Source organism: Canis lupus, chromosome X, assembly GCF_011100685.1.
Source record: "Canis lupus familiaris isolate Mischka breed German Shepherd chromosome X, alternate assembly UU_Cfam_GSD_1.0, whole genome shotgun sequence".
Lineage (NCBI taxonomy): Eukaryota > Metazoa > Chordata > Mammalia > Carnivora > Canidae > Canis > Canis lupus.
In genome coordinates, this window is record NC_049260.1 from 16202427 (window position 1) to 16223513 (window position 21087).

Here is a 21087-nt window from a genome sequence, read left to right on the forward strand (position 1 = left end):
TTTCAGCAAGACTTTTTTTGAAGATTTTATTTATTTTTTTCATGAGAGACACCGAAAGAGAGGCAGAGATGTAGGAAGAGGGAGAAGCAGGCTTGCTGTGAGGAGCCTGATGCGGGCCTCATTCCCAGCACCCTGGGATCACATCCTGAGCTGAAGGCAGATGCTCAACTACTGAGCCACCCAGGCATCCCTCAGCAAGACTTTTATATTAGTATACAGTTACATTTAGTATTCTTTGTTTTTAAAATTAAACTTAAGGAACATGTCAAGCATATCTCAAGTAGACTCCTATAACAAATCCTCATGTACCTAGTACTTACCTTTAACAATTACCAACTCACAGCCAATCTTGCTTCATACACTCATTTCCCCCCATAATTATGTTGAAATAAATCCCAGACATTGTATCATTTCATCTATAAATATTTCTGTTGTCAAGATGTTTTAAACTTTTTCCTATCTGTGATCATAGCATGTTTTGCTTTCTGAATGTTGTGTATTTGCTTCCCCCCCACACACACACCTCCTATTTTGTCATTCACTTATTTTGGAATTTGTATTTAATTCCTTCTTCTGGCTCCCTAGAAGTTTACTTTGTAATTCTTTTTCTAGCTTCTTTCACCAAATCCTTAGTTCCTTTATTTGAATTCTCATTTATTAATAAACTTTCAAAATCATGACAGTAGTTTAGATAGACTCAAACCACTCATACTTGAACAGAACTGAATCGAATCAGTTTGCTTTCTTTCCAATTATGATTAAATCACTCAAATGTGTAGACTGCAGGAGAGGAGAAGCAATTTTGGATCAGAGGCAACATATGAGGTAGGCAAGCCATGAAAAAAAGGGGGAAGGTTGTATTTGTTTAAAAGCTCTTTAGGGGTGGACAAAAGGGACACTAGGAAGTGAAAAAATAGCGCTGAAAGAGAGCCAAAAATGTAGCAAAGGGAAACTTTACATGCTTGGAAAATTTGCCAATTATACACATACTCCATTTAATGCCACCATGCAGTGCCAATTATAATGCTATTTATCTAAGAAATATTTTCCTAAGTGGTATATACTTATATGTACTAGAGTATATTTTTCCCATGCTCTGAGTGCTAAAATATACTCTCAGCCCATGAGAGTTAGAACAGACAATACTCTACACAATTAGTCAGTAAGTGTTGTCAATGTACCACTCTACAAATGTTCCCTGCCAATGAGCACTCTATTGTACTTTCCTGTGTTGAGTGGGTTCTTCACTGTCTATTGTCTAAGCTAGGGCTTCTCTTTCTATAGTTTATTTTGTGTTTGGCCCACGATGACTGCAAGAGGTGTGCAAGAATGTGCTGGACTCATGGCTATGAGTATCACTTTGGATGTTCAAATGGAAGGTTTAAGGCAGGCTGAGGGAACCTTCAAGGAAGTGGAGGAAATCAGCAGACAACTAGGAACTGGTGAAATTCCCCGGATACTGTGAAGGCCATCATACACATTACTGCGGCCTTAGGGTTACTTATATGAACAATTGCTAGAGTAACGGGATGTGTGCAAATTTGAAGAAATTACTCCTAAAAGGCCTATCATGACTTCAAGGGATTTGTAAAGAAGGGGGGCACTGCCAGTGTACTACTGCCTGTGTCCTGCATAGAGGTGCTGTTCCTTAACCTGGCATGAATTATCTTCACTTTATCTTTTTAAGCCATTTTTATCACTATTACTTTTAACAAGCTTTCTCTCATTCTTGCTAATCATGCATGTGACTATGACACAAGAGCTACAAAGACTGAGTTGATAAATACAGTGTTTAGGACTGTAGTCATATAATATTTATAAAGTTGATGTCATAAGTAATTGATGTATGCATGGTCACCAGAAGTAAATAATAAGAGAAATAGAAGGGTCAAAGACCAAATTAAGAGAAGATTAGCTCATTTCACAATTTTGTCTAAGGCCACATCTATTGTCAGCCACAAAATTACTGGATACCACCATAGTTCCTAGGAGGCATACTTTATCCCTGGTGAGTAGTCTGAAAGAGCAGGATCAGACTCTGGAAGGAAGGGGCACATGGGTGGCTCAGTGGTTGAACATCTGTCTTTGGTTCAGGTTATGATCCCAGGGTCCTAGGATTGAGTCCCACATCGGGCTCCCCATGTGGGGAGCCTGTTTCTCCCTCTGCTTATGTCTCTGCCTTAGTTTCAGTGTCTCTCATGGATAAATAAATAAAATCTAAAAAAAAAGACTCTAGAAGGAAGAAGCCAGGAAAATGAATACTTATTGGGTTCTTACTTTGTGCTAGGAACTTATTTATCTCCTTTAATTTGGAAGCCTCAGAAGAACCTTTGCCCAGTACTCCAAGAACCACTAAGAGAATTATTTCCCAACTAAGCAAGAAATTGCTTTAATGATGGCTCTTGGATGACTACAGAGACCTAAACAGTCAAGACTCCCTATTTCTTCAGCATGGATTATGCTAGCCAGTCCTCTAGTCAGCCGAGAAAAGATGGGAAATTCTGGAGTCCAGAAAGATATCTTGGCTTGAAGTGCTATATGGCACTTTATTTTCTGCTATGAAGGTAGTCTCTCCCTAACTCTACCAGAATAAAGACAAAAAATAATCAAGTCTCTTCATCAGGAGAGAGAGAACAAATGACACCAGCTAGAACAAACTAATTGGTGAGAAATTCAATAAATTATAAAAAATATTGATTAATATGCAAACATCCCTGAGGGAAGAAGACTGAGGAAGGTGATAAGTATCTGTTATATTCCGGTATGAATCAACTTAATTGGATAAATGTCCTTATATTTTATGAGATACATGGAGAAAATAAAGGTTTTTACTTCAGGTGAGTAAAGACAAGAAAGTATTGAACCTTTAAAAAGCCAAATGAAGGAAAAGAGTATTAAAATTGCAGAAGGGGATCCCTGGGTGGCGCAGCGGTTTGGCGCCTGCCTTTGGTCCTGGAGACCCGGGATCGAGTCCCACATCGGGCTCCCGGTGCATGGGGCCTGCTTCTCCCTCTGCCTGTGTCTCTGCCTCTCTCTCTCTCTGTAACTATCATAAATAAATAAAAATTAAAAAAAAATTTAAAAAAATGACTGAATATCTAAAAAATAAATAAATAAATAAAATAAAATAAAATCGCAGAAGATGGAAGAGAAGTGGATCTAGGATATAAGAAGGCAGATTGTAGGGCAAAGAACAAAGGGAAGAGAGAAAAGATGCGGTGTGAAGGAGGGAAACAATCCAGCCAGAATGAAATGGTTCTTCACAAACAGAAACCAGAGTACATGTTCAAGAGACAACACAGGGGCAGCTCCATAACTCAAGAGCTGAGTGTAGATATCTTATGTTTAAAAGAAATTTGGTTTTCCTTTATGATTATCATTTTAGTCAAACTAATTTAGGTACCTCTCACATTTTTCCCCCTTTGGCTTTTTTTTACATCACTTGCCCATGAGAATGCCTTCACCGAAATACTGACATTCACTTTTAAAAACCTATACCAAAACTTTATGTCTTCTGTGAATTTTTACCTGATTATACCAGCTATAACTAGTTTTATTTTAAATTCTAGTTACCTTAAATTTTTATCAATGGTTAAATGTACAAATAGTGCTGCAAGGCTTGTATGACCAAAAAGCAGCAGTACCTAGAGCTCCTGGTACCCTTTCAGCTCTTTTCATTGCTCTCTCTGATATTTATCTCTAATCAACAACACAAGAAACAATAGGTGTTGGCGAGAATGTGCAGAAACAAGAACTCTCTTGCACTCTTGGTGGGAATGCAAACTGGTGCAGCCACTCTGGAAAACAGTATGGAGGTTCCTCAAAAGGTTAAAAAATAGAACTACCCTGCAATCCAGCAATCGCATACTAGGTATTTAACCAAAGAATAAAAAAACACTAATTCAAAGGGATTCGTGCACCCTGCTGTTTATAGTGGCATTATCTACAACAGCCAAATTATGGAAATAGCCCAAGTGTCCATCAACTGACAAATGGATAAAGAAGTGGTACATATATACAATGGAATATTACTCAGCCATCAAAAAGAATGAAGTCTTGCCATTTGCAACGACATGGATGGAGCTAGAAAGTATTATACTAAGTGAAATAAATCAGAGAAAGACAAATACCATATGATTTCACTCATATGTGGAATTTAAGAAACAAAAATGAGCAAAGGAGAAAAAGAGAGGCCAACCACTGTTCTTAATTATAGGGAACTAATGGTTACCAGAGAGGAGGTGGGTGGGTGGGGGAATGACGGAAATTAAGGAGCACACTTGTCTTGATAAGCACCAGATGATGTATGAAGCGCTGAATCGCTATAGTATACTTGAAACTAATATTACACTGCATGTTACCTAACTGGAATTTAAATAAAAACTTAAAAAAAGAACAAGAATAATCTTATACTACTTTCTCTTGACTCATCAATTTCAGATATTATCATCAGACATCCTATTATAGATGACTTAACACTCATATCACAAATTTTGGTTAAATCAATAATCCGTTTTTATAATTATTATGACTGTACAAACATTGTTCACTACCAAGGTAAGGAATATACTCTAGTTATATTTCTTGTGTACAGCTGTTTTCTTCTTAAGTTTGGTTTGTTTTAAAATTTGCTTCCTTTATGCCTATCTCAAACTCTTCTCACTCTGTCTCTTAAGTGAATTTTCAGTACACAAACCTATTGGATAATTCATCACTTCTATTTTTTTTCCCCTGGAGACAGCCTTCCTGGAATCATCTGTCTGCTTCAATCTGGACTGAGTACTCTCTAAGCCTACTGATTGAACTAGTCTTCTGAAGCACCCTTTATTCATCATAACGGGAAGGAGCTTTCTTCATTGTGCTTATAAATGTTGGATCCTTTGTTGCCTGAATCTCATGTCTTTTTCTTAGTTAACAACCATCTAGTGTCGGTGGAGCCCACTTTCCAGCAACTTCCTAAAAATAGGTATATGTCTGAAAATATCTTGGTTGAAAATCATTTTCACTAAGCACTTCAAAGGCATTGTTCCCTGTCTTCTAACTTTCAATGTTGAAATGTTTGATATTATTTTTACACACAGTCCTTTATTTCAAAAATCTCTAAAAGCTGGTCTTAGCCTGTTTGGGCTGTTAGAACAGAATACCATACACTAAGTCACTTATGATAAACAAGAGAAGTTAATTCATCCAAATCCAAATTGCCAGCAGATTCAGCGTCTGGTGAGAATCTGTTTCCTGGTTTATAGACAGCCATCTTCTTGCTGTGTCTTCACATAGCAGAAGGGGCAAGGGAGCTCTCTGGGGTCTCTTTTATAAGGGCACCAATCCCATTTATGAGGCATCTGCTCTCATGACCTAACTACCCCCCAAAGGCCCCACCTCCAAACTCCATTACATTGGGGATTAGGCTCCAACATGTAAATTTGGTGTGTGTGTGGGGTGTCAGTCCAATAACACTTCTAGGGTTTTCTCTCACTGGTGTTTGATAATTCACAATAATGATTCCTCTTGAGAGTAGGTGTTTTCTGTTTGTTTATTAGCAGGCTTTCATTAGGTTATTTTAATCTAGCTACTCACAGGCCTCATGTTAGGGAAAATTTGGTGGGGGGTTGGGTAATTTAGTACTCCATCTATCTAAGAGCACAATTATCACTGTACCATTATAGGAGAAAAATGCTGCCAATTAAAATGTGTCACACCACTGACTTTAACAAACATTTCAATTTCACAGATATTTAAATGAGATATTCAAATATGATATTTCTTTCCTAATTTCTTCCATTTCCCTGTTTTCTCTGGAATTTCTATTAAGTAGATGTTAGAATGCTCCTCTTTTTCTCTATTTTCTAATTTTCTATCTCTTTCTATTACTCTATTTTTTGGGAGATTCCCTAACATTAGTTTCTAAATCTACTAAAATGTAAAACATTCCTATTCCATTTTTAATTCTAAGAATTTCTTTTTCTAATTGAAACAATAGCATCCTACTCTTATTTAGCATATCAACTTTGTCTTTTAACACTCAGATTTAACTTCTGTTTTCCTTTTTACTGCATTGTTCCTTCAAGAGCTTATTCTTTTTTTAAGATTTTATTTATTTATACATAAACAACATCTTCTTTATCCATTCATCTTTCTATGGACACCGAGGCTCCTGGTTTATGTATACAATGGAATATTACTCAGCCATTAGAAATGACAAATACCCACCATTTGGTTCGAGGTGGATGGAACTAGAGGGTATTATGCTGAGTGAAATAGGTCAATCGGAGAAGGACAAACATTCTATGGTCTCATTCATTTGGGGAATATAAAAAATAGTGAAAGGGAATAAAGGGGAAAGGAGAAAAAATGTGTGGGAAATATCAGAAAGGGAGACAGAACATGAAAGACTCCTAACTCTGGGCAACAAACTAGGGGTGGTGGAAGGGGAGGTGGGTGGGGGGTGGGGGTGACTGGGTGGCGGGCACTAAGGTGGGCACTTGACGGGATGAGCACTGGGTGTTATTCTGTATGTTGACACATTGAACACCAATAAAAAATAAATAAAAAAGATTTTATTTATTTATTCATGAGAGACATAAAGAGAAAGAGAGGCAGAGACACAAGCAGAGGGAGAAGCAGGCTCCATGCAGGGAGCCCAATGTGGGATTTGATCCCGGGTCCCCAGGATCACGCCCTGGGCTGAAGGCAGGTGCCAAACCGCTGAGCCACCCGGGCTGCCTGAGCTTATTCTTTCATTTGGAAGCCTTTCTCAAAATGTCCAGCAACATTTGGCTTTTCAGTCATACTTAAGAGTGAGACACTAAGAGGTGAACCAGGTGTTCTGGAGCTTGTCAATTTATCCCTTTTTGTAGGTTAATTGGCCAAATAGCCAGCCTTTACATTTAAGATCTCCTAAATCTCTGTTCTGAAGGTCTTTTATTCAGGGACCATTCAATTTCTTCAGGAAAGAAGGCTTGACTTTCCTGCCTGAAAGATATGGTCCTGGTTGGTGTAATGGGTAAGGGAAGGGGACCAAAAAAACATTTAGTAGTAGGCTTTCACTTGATCTGTTTCTAGCCCAGTGCTTCACCCCATTTCCTACTATACCTGGGGTTTCCCAAGTCTGGAGCCATTCTGATTCATTTTTCTCTATAAAATACTTTCGGTCTCTTCCGGGTGTAGGACAGAGGAGAGAGTGGAAGTTGTTTATACTGACATTCAACCAATCTGTTTTCAGCCCTGTGCTATTCCTCCACTTTCCATGGTACCTGGTGACCTCATTCTTGAGCTCTTCTGGGGCTATGAGGACAATAAATAAGGCATGTTTCCTTCTGCTATACCCCTCTAAAAGGTCTTTAACTTCCTCTTGTTATAACTATTTTATTTACTTTTCATATTTATGGTTGTGGTTCAAATTACAGAAGTCTTCTAATTTCAAAGACCACATTTCTGTTTCTTATTCTCCTTGATGTTTCGGGTGATTATTTACCAGAAGAGAACACAAAAACAACTTTATTTTACCATTTAAAGACTGCAAGTTTCCCTCCTATGCTTTTGTGTCTCCAACAACAGAGCAGGGTTTTTGGCACCTAATAGAAATTCATGAAGTACTTGGTTAATGAATGATTTCGCTATAGTCAGAGTTCAGACTTGGCTGCTGTAATAAAAAGACCCTAAAATACAGTGGCTCAAACAAGATAAGTGCCTATTTTCCTCTCATGGAACAGTCCATAGGTAACAGAGTAAATTAGGATGAAGAGGTATCACAAGATCATTAGGTCAATAATGGACCCAGGTTATTCTCCATCCATCCTACCATCTTGTTGTGGTCAAAACTGGCTATTCATCATACTCCCATTAAAAAGGGGCCAATCAGGGGGATGCCTGGGTGGCTCAGCGGTTGAGTGTCTGCCTTTGGCCCAGGGCGTGATCTGGAGTCCCAGGATTGAGTCCCGTATCGGGCTCCCTGCATGGAGCCTGCTTCTCCCTCTGCCTATGTCTCTGCCTCTCTCTCTCTGGGTCTCTCATGAATAAATAAATCTTTTTTTTTTTTTAAAAAAAGGGGCCAATCAACCTATAAGAAAGCTTACCAGTTGACAAGCTCCATATATACAATTACCATCTCACACTTTCTATGGGCCAAGAATCTGGGCTAACAAACTTGTGAGCTTGGAAGAAACCTTTTCAGTTGAGGTTCAGATGAAAACCTAGCCCTGGCCAACTCCTTCACTGCAGTCTGTGAAAGACCCTGAACCAAAGGACCTAGTTAAGCTGTGCCCAGATTAATAACTCACAGAAAACGTGAGATAAGAAATGCATGTTGTTTTAAGCTACCAAGTCTGGGGTAATTTGTTATGCGTCAAATAATAACTAATAACTAATCTCAACTTTTGCTATTTAAATTATCAGTAATTGACAAAATGAAAACTGTTATACATTAAGGGCAAATATAATTTAAAAGTATAAGGCTAATATATATTTGACAATCTCTTCGATTTAATACCATTAATGAAATAGTAAATATTAGGCTTTTATTTTATACTCAATCCTAATTCTTATAATCTGGAATGATCTGCTCAACAACTTCACTCACACTGCACCTCTTCCACCCGCCCCCCAGAGAGAGCATGTAAACGCAAGCGCATGAGTAAGCACGGGGGTGGGGGGGGAAGGGGGAGAGTGAGTGGGAGAGCTCCCAGCGTGGAGCTCGATATCACAACCCAGTCTAGCACCTTTTCAACCTGGTTATAAAATACAATTTTCTTCCAGATGTAATGTGACTAATGCCATGAGTACTCTGAAGGAAAGTATGAGCCATATAATGGCACAATGGAAAATGTTTTTGGACTACAGAGAGAATAAAAAATTTGAAGGTTTTCCTTCCAAAGAAATTGCTATGTAAAGAAAAACAGGTAACTGGTGACAAAAAAAATAAATATTAACACTCACTGTTTGTTTTCATATTTGCTTAAATGCTAGTAAATACATACTCTAGATGAATGAAATAGAATGCCTCAAATGGCCTGAGATGTGCAGAACAGAAATCTACACTAAATGTGAAGGTAACCTCAGGCACAGGTCCCATGTGTGGGCCCTTGTGCTAGCCAACAGTTAATTTACGCATTCATTTAATTAACAAGCACTTATTGAACACCTACTGGGTACTGGGTATTTGATAGAAAACAACGAATAAGTCCTACATGGTCAATGCCTCATGCAGCTCACAGTTTAGTCGGGAATAAATAAGTAATGGAATCTAATGTGATATTCCAATTTAGGGTACTCAGAGGCTGCTATGGCAGCACAAAGGAAAAATTGAGGGCTGAAATAAAACTGGTAGTTGTGTCAGGAAGATGCCTCAGTTGAAGTGATATCAAACTTAGACCAGAGGGATGATTGGGAGTTAAGTGGAAGGGGTGCTAAGGGAAAAGAATTCTGAGAGAGGAACTATCACCTATGAAGGCCCAGGAGCAAAAGAAAGCCTGATACACTGGAGTGACTGCACTTTCAGGAGAGGGTAGAGGAGCATGACTGAGGATGATCCAGAGAAGTATACAAAGATCTTATTATACAGAGCCTGATAGGTCACATTGTAGTGTTTGGATTTCATTTGAAGGAAGCACAAAACTACTAAAGGATTTTAAGAAGAGTATGATGATCTCACTCTTCCATAACTGACAAAATGTTCCTGACAATTTGATTTCCGAAAACTTTCCCAAGATGTTAAAAAGAATATAGAAACATTTAACATTTTTAACAAGATTTTATTTGAGAGAGAGAGAGAGAAAGAGCACATGAACAGGGGGAGGGACAGAGGGAGAGGGAGAAGCAGACTCCTCGCTGAACAGGGAGCCCAATGTGGGGCTTGATCCAAGGACCCGGGGATTATGACCTGAGTCGAAAGCAGAGGCTTAACTGACTGAGCCACCCAGGGGCCCCAACATTTAACGTTTTATATACTAGCAATAACCAGATGGAAAACAGCAGAAAAGAAATCCCACTGCAATATAACAAAAACTATAAAATATCTGTGAATTATCTTAATAAATTAATGTATAAAACTATATGTAAGAAACCGTAAACTTGGGCAGCCCGGGTGGCTCAGCAGTTTAGCGCCGCCTTCAGCCCGGGATGTGATCCTGGAGGCCCGGGATCGAGTCCCATGTCGGGCTCCCCACAGGGAGCCTGCTTCTCCCTCTGCCTGTGTCTCTGCAACCCCCCGCTCCCCGCTCTGTCTCTCATGAATAAATAGATAAAATCTTAAAAAAAAAAGAAACCGTAAACTTTTGATAAAGGATATAAAAGAATATCAGAATAAATATTTTTGAGATGTGAAGACTCAATATTATTAAAATAATTTTCTTCATGTTAATTAGCAAATTTAATGGAATTTTTATAAAAATCCTGTAACTTTTTTAGGAGTACTTGATAAGTTGATTGTAAAGTTCATTTGGATAATGTGTAAGACCACAATTTTGAAAAGTAAAATGGTGGGAGGGTTTGCCTTGCCACACATAGAAAATATATAATAAAAGTATAGTAATTGAAAATATATGTGAGGTGAAGACTTTCAGGGATGCTTGGATTGAATTGTGTCTTCCAAAGGGGTATGTTCAATTTCTAATTCCAGTACCTGTGGATGTGTTTTTTGAACACAGGGTCTTTGTAGATTCAATAATGTTAAGATGAGGTCATACTGGAGTAAGGTGGGCCCTAATCCAATGACTGGTATCCTTACGTGAAGAAGGAAATTTGTGGACATGGAGATATATAGAGAAAATGCCATGTTGACAATGGAGGTAAAGACTGGAATAACGTGGTAAAGGAACACCAAGGACTGCTGGCAGCCACTATAAGCTGGAAGAAGCAAGGAAAGATCATCTCCCAGAGTCTTCAAAGTGCATGGTTCTGTTGACACATAGATTTTGGTGTCTTCCTGACTGTGAGAGAATAAATTTCTGTTATTTTAAGCCACCCAGCTTATGGTACTTTGTTAGGGCAGCCCCCTAGGAAACTGAAAGAAGGAATATATATATCAATTCTATATATGATAAAAGAGATTTCAAATAAGTTGAATAGGTTTTATTTGTTCAGTTAGTAGAGATTAGGACAACAGGCTATTTGGAAAGAAAAGTCAGATTTCTATGTCATAATGGGTATTACAATTCCAAGTAGACCACAGACCTAAATGTAAATCACAAAACTATAGAGGTGGTTGATGAAAATATAAGAGGATATTTTATAACCAAAACACAAAACCTAGAAGCCAGATCTGACCATTTAAAAATGAAAACTTAAAAAAAATGAAAACTTCTGTATACCTACAGTGAAAGACAACATAACAAATGTTAAAAAAATAAGGAGAATATATTTGTAAGATACATTAGCGATGTGGAGTTAATACCCTGAATATATATGATCACATAGACCATAAGGAGATAAGCAACCAAAAACACAAAGGCCAGTAATACATGGTTACTCAACTTTATTAATAATCAAATGAGACGTAAACTGAAATGAAAAAGTATTATTTATTTAGAGTAGCTCAAATGAAAAATAATTTCTAATAATATCTAGTGTTGAATACGGTATGGTTGAACAGGTACTCTCATGTAGTGATATTTTTGTAACTTTTTTGGTTTGGACAGCAATTTGGCAATGTCTATTGAGATTTTTTAATTTTTTAAAAAATTTATTTATTTAAGTAATCTCTACACCCAGTGTGGAGCTTGAACTCATGATCTCAAGACTAAGAGTTGTATGCCTTCCGACTAAACCAGCCAGGAGCTCCTATGCCTATTGAGATTTAAATATTCATACCTTTTGTTCTAGCATCCTTCTCTAAGACTATATCCTACTGAAACACAAGTTCACAAAAATAAATAGGGGAAAATTCCATTAAGTATAGGACATGCATAAAATAGAGTATCATGCATCAGGGGTGCTTGGGTGGCTCAGTCGGTTAAGTGTCCAATTCTTGGTTTCGCCTCAAGTCATGACCTCAGGGTCATGAGATTGAGCCCCATGTCAGGCTCTGTGCTCAGAGTAGAGTTTGCTTATCCCTCTCCCTCTGCTCTCTCTCTCTCTCTCTCTGGACTAAATAAATAAAATCTCAAAAAAATAGAATATCATGCAACAATTTAAAAAAGCAGATCTACATGTACTGTCATATAAAGATGTTCAAGACTTATTAAGTGAAAAGAACAAGTTTGAGAATATATATATTATAAATATCAGTAATAACTGTCTTGTGTATGGAATAAAAAGAAGATACTAACTGTGCTGCAAACAATGGATATCTTAAAGGTAGGAACATTTTTAAATTCATTCTTAATGAGTGTCTATTATGTGCCAGTCACTGGCCTAGGTGCTGGAGTCTTGAAGTGAATAAAAAAACAAGATGAGGAAATGGTGAATGTTCATCTTCTATGTTAAATGCTTCTATAAAGTATTATCCTTATATTTTTGTCTTTAATAAATCTATGGTTTGATTTTTTAAAAAAAATAAGTTTTAAGGTACTAATGAAAAACTTCCAACAATATAAAGCAATTTGTTTTGTCATTCTCTTAAATAAATCAGTCTTACCAATCAGTTTTTAAAAATGGCACTGGCATATTCAAGACTGTATTTTGGTAAAATTAATGTGAAAGCATCATCAAGTTTCTAATACTATAAGATCATTACTTTGCTCAGTTTAAAAATAAGAATCCTTCAATTTTATGGCATTTGATTTATCTATATCCCTTATTATATAATATTTTACTTACAGTTTGTGGATTAATCTCCTCCTCTCCCATAGGTTCATCCATAATTTGCTGTCCATTCTGTGAAAAGCACAAGTTGAAAGTTACCAACACGGAACTCACATCAGTTAAAGTTAAATGAAGGCAGACAAAACAAAATCATATAGGAATATTATCACCCCTACAGGGTTCTAATGAAGTACCAAATCACCATATAAGTATGTAGTTGCCAAAATGCAACAGGTTGTGCTTTAAAAGTTAACTATAAAAACATTTTTCATGGAAATAATATAATAAATGATGATTACCTTTCCAGGTGAGCCCTTGAGATTATTTTAAGTTAAATGCATTACAAATGGTGTCATTTAAACCTCACCAAACATCATTTACAATACTTTCTTTGGCAAAACCATTCTATATTCCAACTCCATTGATTAATTAATCAGGTCAACTGATTATTTCAGGGGAAAAGTAAGCTAGATCTCCATATTAAAATTGATTCCAGATGCATTAAACATTTAAATGTCAAAAATAAAATTATACAGGTATTAGAAGAAAATACAAGTAAATAATACTTATGGGGTAAGGAGGGTAGAAATCATAAAGGAAAAAATGACATTTGAATTGATAAAAGTTTAAAATGTCATCTGCCAGACACAAAAAAGATTAAAGACAAATTGATTACAAAAAAGCAACATATGACAAAGGGTTGGCATCCTGAATACATAAATAACTTTGTTTTACAAACCTGTAAGAAAAAATGATGAACCTCAACAGAAATGAGCAATAAGGGAAAAAAGAGTTCAGCCTTAGTACTAATCAAATAAACGCATTTAACCAAAAGATACCTTTGCCTTTCAAACTGGTAATGTTTACAGAAAAAATAACACCCAGCACTAATACGAGTATGAGGAAAAGAGCACTTAGAGTATATTGCTGGAGAAAGTATAAATCAGTACAACCTTCCAGGAAGGTAATCTAAGTCTGTATTAAAACAAGTGTGCAAAGATGTACATACAAGAATGCTCACCATAACTTTTTCCAAAAAGAACTCCAAATTGGAAACCTAAATTCTTAACAATAGAGAACTAGTTAAATATATGATGGTACATCCATATAATGGAATACTATACAGTCATTAAAATGATAATAAAGATGTAAATTTATTGACATGGAAAGACAGTCACATGTAATAAGTGAAAAAGCAGTTTACAAAAAAATATGGATTGTAATGATCCCATTTTAAATAAATATATACATGTTTCAATGTATATATTTGTATGGGAAAAACTCTGGAAGGATATACACCAAAATGTTAACAGTGGCTATTTTGGGGTGGAAGAATTTTAGACAATTTAAAATGTTTGTTTTTGCATACTTGAATTTTCTAATGTGTCTACAATGAATATGTATTATTTGTGTAATTAATAACAAAACAAAACAAAACCAGAAGTCAGGAACACAGGGGCTTCTCTAGTTACTTCAATGGAAAAAGGAGTAAATGCCCTTGACCACTTGTCAATTCAACAAATGTAGAAGGATTTAAGCTAGCCATCTTTGGAGCATTATCAACTGGGAAATAGAAGGCAGCCCACCCATTACCCTACATCCCACATGAGGCAGATGCTCTGAATTTGAACGCTCTCTACCCTCCAAATCCCTATTTATCCATCCATTAATCCTCCCATTTCATTTCATTCATGCTATGTTCTAGGTGTGAAGCTGTGGATGAATGGATAATAATACATGGTCCCCAACCTAGAGATCTATCCTAGAGGATCTCATGGGTCTACTGACTCATAAAAAGAGTACGCTTCATTTTCAAACATTCATAGAGTATGTTCCTAGGTTAGGGAATGCCTATACAATTTTATAAAGCACAGAAATGGTGCTAAAACGTAGAAAAAGGGAGGCCGGTATAAACAACCTTTATCATCCTAAGACACTTTCAGAGGCTATAGTATTGTCCACTTCTATGGTAAGTACTCAACTCCAGGAGACATCTTTCTCCCAAAAGCCACAATCATTTATTCAACTGAATACTGATCATTTTTATCCAAACATCACAGACAAACCTTAAACTAGCTCTTAAGAACACTGGTTTGGGAGCCAGACACCTAGACTCAAATTTCTGCTCTTACACTAATTATGAAGCCTTAGACAAGTTACTTAAACTAAGTTGTAGTTTCTTCATATGAAAAGTAGAGATTAAAATGTCTCATCTTCAGAAAGTCATTGTAAAGACTAAGATAAATGATATAAAACTCTAAGCACAGTGCCTGGCACTTAATAAACACTCAATGGTAGCCATTTTAACTATATCCAAAATTCAGTCACCCCCTTTATGGCTCACCAATTTGCTACTTCTCCTACATTTGCTATTTTAGGGAATGGTACCATCGTTTATTTAGTAGTGCAAACTAGATTTTCTCATTAATTGTATGCAGAGTTCTCTTTCTATAACACAGATCTGCTGAATAGCTCCCCATTACTTGACTTTTAGAACCCTTGATCTGACTGAGCTACAATTACATTTTCCATGGGAATAAAATTTGAGAACCATCTGCTCCTTGCAATTTTCAGTGTATACAAAGTAAGAATCCCTTACTTATAACTTACTTTTAAGGCTAACTGGTATAGTAGAAATAGCACTAAACATGGAATAGTGTCCTGGGAGCTTTATTATTCTGGGCAATTCAGACTGTCTCAGCCTATTATCTTATTTGTTCAAAATGGGGATATTTGCCTGTCTACTCAAAGGGTTAGTGTTAGACTCAAAAGTGAGATAGTAAGTAAAGGATCTTGAAAGGCTTTTGTTCCAAATAAACATCATATGCTTCAATTCTTTCTTTCCCATTCTCACCTAGATTTGAACACTATCAGGACAAGAATGTACTATCTCTCCAGGCAACCTAGATAAAATTCTTCATTATATAGTAATTTTCTTCAGCTACAAATACCCTTTAATAGAATTGCTAATATATGATGATTAACTTGCCTGTACTCTGCAAAATCGCAGGAAGTAAATCTACACTTATGACCGTAAACCATCCTGAGTCTGTTCTTTACTAGACAAGCCAAGTTCCTTCAAACATTCCTTTCAGATAGATGAGACCATCTTCTTTTCTAAGCATGCACCAAATTCATCTTAAAGAGTAGTATACAGAACTGCTTTCAATTAACATTCCAACCTTGATACGACATATGCAGAGTAAAGAGCCTATCACCTCCCTTGTATATTAATACAGTTCACGTATGCATTATTCTTGAAATGCCCAAAACACATTGCTGAGTCATACTAAGTTTTCTGTTGATTAAATACTTGCCTTCTCTATAGTGCAACTAAGCCCTGTATACCTGTTGATATACTTAGTCTCACGAATAAAGCCTTATTTTAAGTTTTTGATTCATCTTTTTCTAGTTCTGATCCTCTATAGGATTGCTACAGCTTCTATAAAATGGATTTTGAATCTGCTAATAAACCTCTTCCTTATATTCATCTTCATGTAATCCATAAATTTTACAATATATTTTTCTAAACTCCTCACCCAGCCAGTTAACAGTAATATACAAACAAGGCAATCTAAAAAAAAATGAAGTGAAACATGATCTAAAGGTAGTTTATGCTCTACTTTTTGCCAAAATATCTACTTCCTTTCTAAGTTTAGCAAAGATTGAAAATTTTGAACAATTTAAGGAAAATATAAAAGCCAATGTTATTCTACATATTGAAGCTTTACAAAAATCTACTTTAAAAAGCATTTTTACTTCAACAAACCTTTTGATCATTTCATAAAAACAAGGATTCAAGTATTATCTATTAGAAATGAGCATAATTATTCATGCAACTAATAAGTTTCCTTTATGAAAAATGACCCTTGGCTTCACTAGGAATTACGATACATGGGCCATCAGTCTGACTCGATATCACAATTTCTATAGTTCCAAAAGTTCAAGGAATAGTACCTATTGAATAAGAAAACTTATTTAATTTTAAGAAGCAGAAAAAATGTCGTCTGCATCTCACTAGTACCAGGTTTAAACCCCAGCTCTGTCACTTACTGCTATAGTTACCTGACCTTGGGTGAGTTGCTCAACATTTTGAGTCTTAGTTTCTTCATCTATAAGATGCACATAATATCTACCTCACAGGGATGTTGTACTCAAATGGATCCACCAAGGGACAGTAGATACTCAGTAAATGCTACTTCCTGTCCCCTCTCTTTTGCCTGAATTGTGTAATATATACATTTCTACAGTTAACTTCTAAAGATATAATGCAATGAAGTAGTACAGGGGAGTGCTGAGATACTTATTTCACCACTTAATACAGCCAATTTCCCACCACGCAGGGTGAAAGAGATCATTCATACGTGTAGTATATTTTTAAACAATGTGGCCAAAGAATGAGTACAGACAAAAAAGAATAGTTTAAAAGTGAGGCAAATGTATTTATCCTCTCTCATCCCACCATTATGCCTTCTGGCCAAAAAACTGCAGAGCTTGGCAGATTGTACATATGCAAATATTATGTGAAATACTGGAAAAGGTTAGGAAATGCTAATCATGCTTTACTCTGTTAGTCTGAAATGTGTAAAAGTCAAAAATTAAAATAACATACAATATGGGTCTCATCAGAACAAATCAGACAAAGGAGACTGTTAGCTTGCATTTCAGCAAGAATTGTTTTCAAAATAACTTCTAAGGTTGTGGTATGAAATTATCACTTAAGATCATCTTTCTGGTTTAAAAAGGATGAACAATCCAAACCAGTAATTCTTAACCAAGGTTTCAGGACTTCTAGAGTATTCCCAAGTATTTTAAGGAAAATTCTGAAATGTTAAAAATAAGAATATTTTACTAAATAAAAATTTTGTTTTAAGTAACTTTATTAAACAGATTGTTTTGTTGTAATAGTATGTTACAACAATGCACAGTTTCAGGTTACTGTTGGATGCCTTTAAAGAAAATATAAAATACATTAAAAAATGCTTTGAGTCCAACAGGAGATCATCATATACAAGTATACTAGAACTAAAAAAATCATCTGTGACTGACGATGGTACCTTGAGATTACTAGGAAATATCATCTGACATCCTCCTATGTAGAAACGAAATATACATATGAACATCGGGAGAAAAGAATTCCTCACAGAGAATAAGAGCCTGAAATAATAGGAAGGGAGGAGGAAAAGAAAGGGTCCAGAACCCTGGTGTACTAATTTGAAGACCGGGTTGTAGGAATGAGCAAGGACTGTATATATTTTTTTAACCACCCTCAAGTTCCCACAAGTATATTTGCCTTCCAAACTCCCTGACATCCGCAGTTGTTCTCCTGCCCAAAGCATATACAATAGGAGTCCATGAAGGTGTTGAGGATGAGGCATGAGAAACCTCTCTTGAATTTCAGTTCAGATACCATCAAATTGTTCAGAATCCAAAGAATCTTCTATGCAATCACAATGAAACAATAAGAAACAAGCATTTTATATTCTTAATAAGGAATGTATATAATCCTTACCAATATGACAGGATTAAGAATCAGCTCCTCATTTATCCTAAGGAAATATCAGAGATGTGCATAAAGACTTATGTACAGTGATATTCATCATACTCATTATACTGAAAAATAGAAAACAATCTAAATGACCAACAGGGGACTGGTTAAATAAATCATAACACATCTATTCATATGTAGGAATACTATGCAATGGTTAAAATAAGGGCCTCAAAAAATTAATGATGCAAAAATACGCTTGTAATATATTAAATCATAAAGGATACAAAACTATATAGCATGACCCCAATTTTATGCCCCCCCCCCCAACATGTGTGTATGTAACTGGCAAAACATAAAATGTTATCAGTAGTTACCTGGGTCATAGGAATTTCTTCTTGTACTGTATTTTCAAAATTATATGCATTTATTATCTATTATTTTTATAATGAGAAAAAGTGCAATTAATATAATCAGAAAAATCCATTATTTCTAGTTAAGGTGCCCTTATGGGTTGCTTTGCTATTCCTTGAGCAACTAAAGGTCTGCTAATACTCAAGACTGCTGTATTTTCTAGACTAGGGTAGAAATGACCTCTGGTTATATCTACATTTTTAAGTTTTAGAGGACCCTTTCAGAAGCTTTTTGTTTTCAGTTTGGTCCTGTGGTTTGTGGCCTCAGAAAATAGATCCATTTTAGGCCTGAATCCACCTTATGTTTTTTGGAGTGTACCCCTTAGGGGAATTCTGCTTATGAAACAGGAGTATGTTGAGGTAAGAATAAAGAAATGAAAACACAGTAGCAAAATTAAATCTGCATTGTGAATAGCAAATATTAGAATCGACACTGCAGGAAACAGAATCCATGCCACAGAGGACAAACTTGAATAAATGAAAAAAAAAGAAAGAAAAGATTAAAAAACTATGGAGGACAGACATAGAAATAATCTATGGATAACAGATGTTCCTAAAGAAAAAAACAGAGCATTTTAATCAATCAAAAGTATAAGAAAACTTTCCAGTTCTGAAAAAAAAAATACCTGAGACTGGAGACTGAGAAGGTTCAACAGAGATCATCAACACCAAGACATGTCCTGGCAAATGTTTTTAAATTTCAAGGATAAAGATATAATCCTACAAGCATACAAGCAGAAAAAAATAGGTTATTTTCAAAGGAACTGAAATCAGAATGACCTCAGATTTTTCCTCTGCAACAATAAAATGCCAGAAGACAATGAAGTAATGACTTACAGAAAGTTGAAAGGGAAAAGTTATGATCTAAGAATTGTATACCTTGTCCTAGTTTTTCATGTACAAAGGTCACAGGAAATTATTCTTAGATCAGCAAAGTCTTATAAAATTTCACCATCCTGGTAGTATCTTTTTTCATAAATTGTTCAAAGATACGTCCTAGACCATTAAAAGAGAATCAAAATAAGAACTTAAGACTAAAAAAAAAAAAAAAAAAAAAAAAAAAAAAAGGAACTTAAGACTACTGAGGTAGGGAAGAACTAGTGAAGTATACTGACACCAACTTAATATTTAGAAACAAATGAATAAAATAACCCCACTAATGGAGAAAGGGTCTATAAGGAAGAGTAAATAATTGATATAAGTATATAAACAATATAAAACTTAGTTAAAGGTAAGATTTGTAATCTCAGGCTAAATTAATGTAGATTCAAATAAAAGAGGTAGTGGAAGAAGGGAGAAAAAGATTCTCAATTCTCTCTTTTCCTAAAAGGATTACTGAAAACCACTAGTTTTAGTAGTTAGCTAATAAATATAAATTTTGGAATGTTTTGAGAAACCATATGATAACCAACAATTTATTTATTGCAGTCCAAATCACTAGAAGATAATAACTGGCAAAGACTGTAATAACTACTTTATGAAAGCATCACATTCAACCCTAAGAACATGAGGTAGGTATAATCACCCCTATTTTACAGATGAGGAAACCAAGGCTCAGCAAAGTTAATTAGTGAATGGCAAGAGCAAGACTCAAATCCAAGTCTTTCCAACTCTATAATTCTTTTTTCAATATTTCATAACCTCCTCAAACAAAAATAATCCATATGTCAGAAGGAAAAGAACCACAAGAAAAAAAACTTAAGATGACAGAAATCATTTCAAAAGAAATAATGTAAGAAATGTAAAGTTTAAAGTATCTAATTAAAAGAAAGTATCTTACTGGAACTTAATGCTATTACAGAATTATTGACATTTTTATGAGTGATCATGTTACAATGGTTATGTGTTTTTAAAAGTCTTTACCTTTTAAGAAATATAAATGAAATATTTACATCTGAATTGATGTATCTAGGATTAGCTTCAAAATAATCCACTGGAGCCAGGGAGGGGAAGAGAGAATGTGTGTGTGGGCATGAGTAAAGTACAGATAAACAAGACTGGCCATAAATTGACAATCTCTCCGGGGTTAAAGGAATATGGTGGCTCATTATACAATTCTCTCTTATCTGGTGTGTTTGAAATACTTAATAATAAAAATTTTAAGAGTCACTGGTTATATTTTTTAAAAGGTTAAAAAGCCCACACAATTATTTACTGCTTTAAAGAGACAAACAAAACAAGTAAGACTAGAAGAACATAAAGAGTTTGTAATATTGAGGCCAAAAATAAAATGTGAGGCAAAAACCTATAACCAATTAGAAAGGTCATCTGATTTGAACTAAAAATGTAATTAGTTCTTAATACATATAGTGATAATAATTGCTATCATTTACTGAGCAATTAGCACACACCAGGCAAGTGATAAGTACTATCGGATCACCTCTGATGCTTCTAACAACTCTTCAAGGCATTATCACTAATTTACAAATGGGAAATTAAACTACGTTG

The 21087-nt window shown here is 35.5% G+C and overlaps 1 protein-coding gene across 10 annotated transcripts in view; it reads right to left on the bottom strand.

The window, feature by feature from the left end:
- RPS6KA3 (ribosomal protein S6 kinase A3) overlaps nucleotides 1–21087 on the bottom strand; it is a 112558-nt gene that overhangs the window by 68703 nt on the left and 22768 nt on the right. For 5 of the 10 annotated variants that reach the window (XM_038587044.1, XM_038587038.1, XM_038587037.1 and 2 more), the window contains one exon: nucleotides 12754–12810. In XM_038587044.1, the coding sequence (XP_038442972.1) occupies nucleotides 12754–12795 (42 nt within the window). In that variant the 5' untranslated portion in view covers nucleotides 12796–12810. Of the gene's footprint in view, nucleotides 1–12753; nucleotides 12811–18250; nucleotides 18352–19265; nucleotides 19360–19518; nucleotides 19633–21087 lie in introns of those variants that run through there. The other 5 variants (XM_038587043.1, XM_038587040.1, XM_038587041.1 and 2 more) reach the window with 4 other exon arrangements.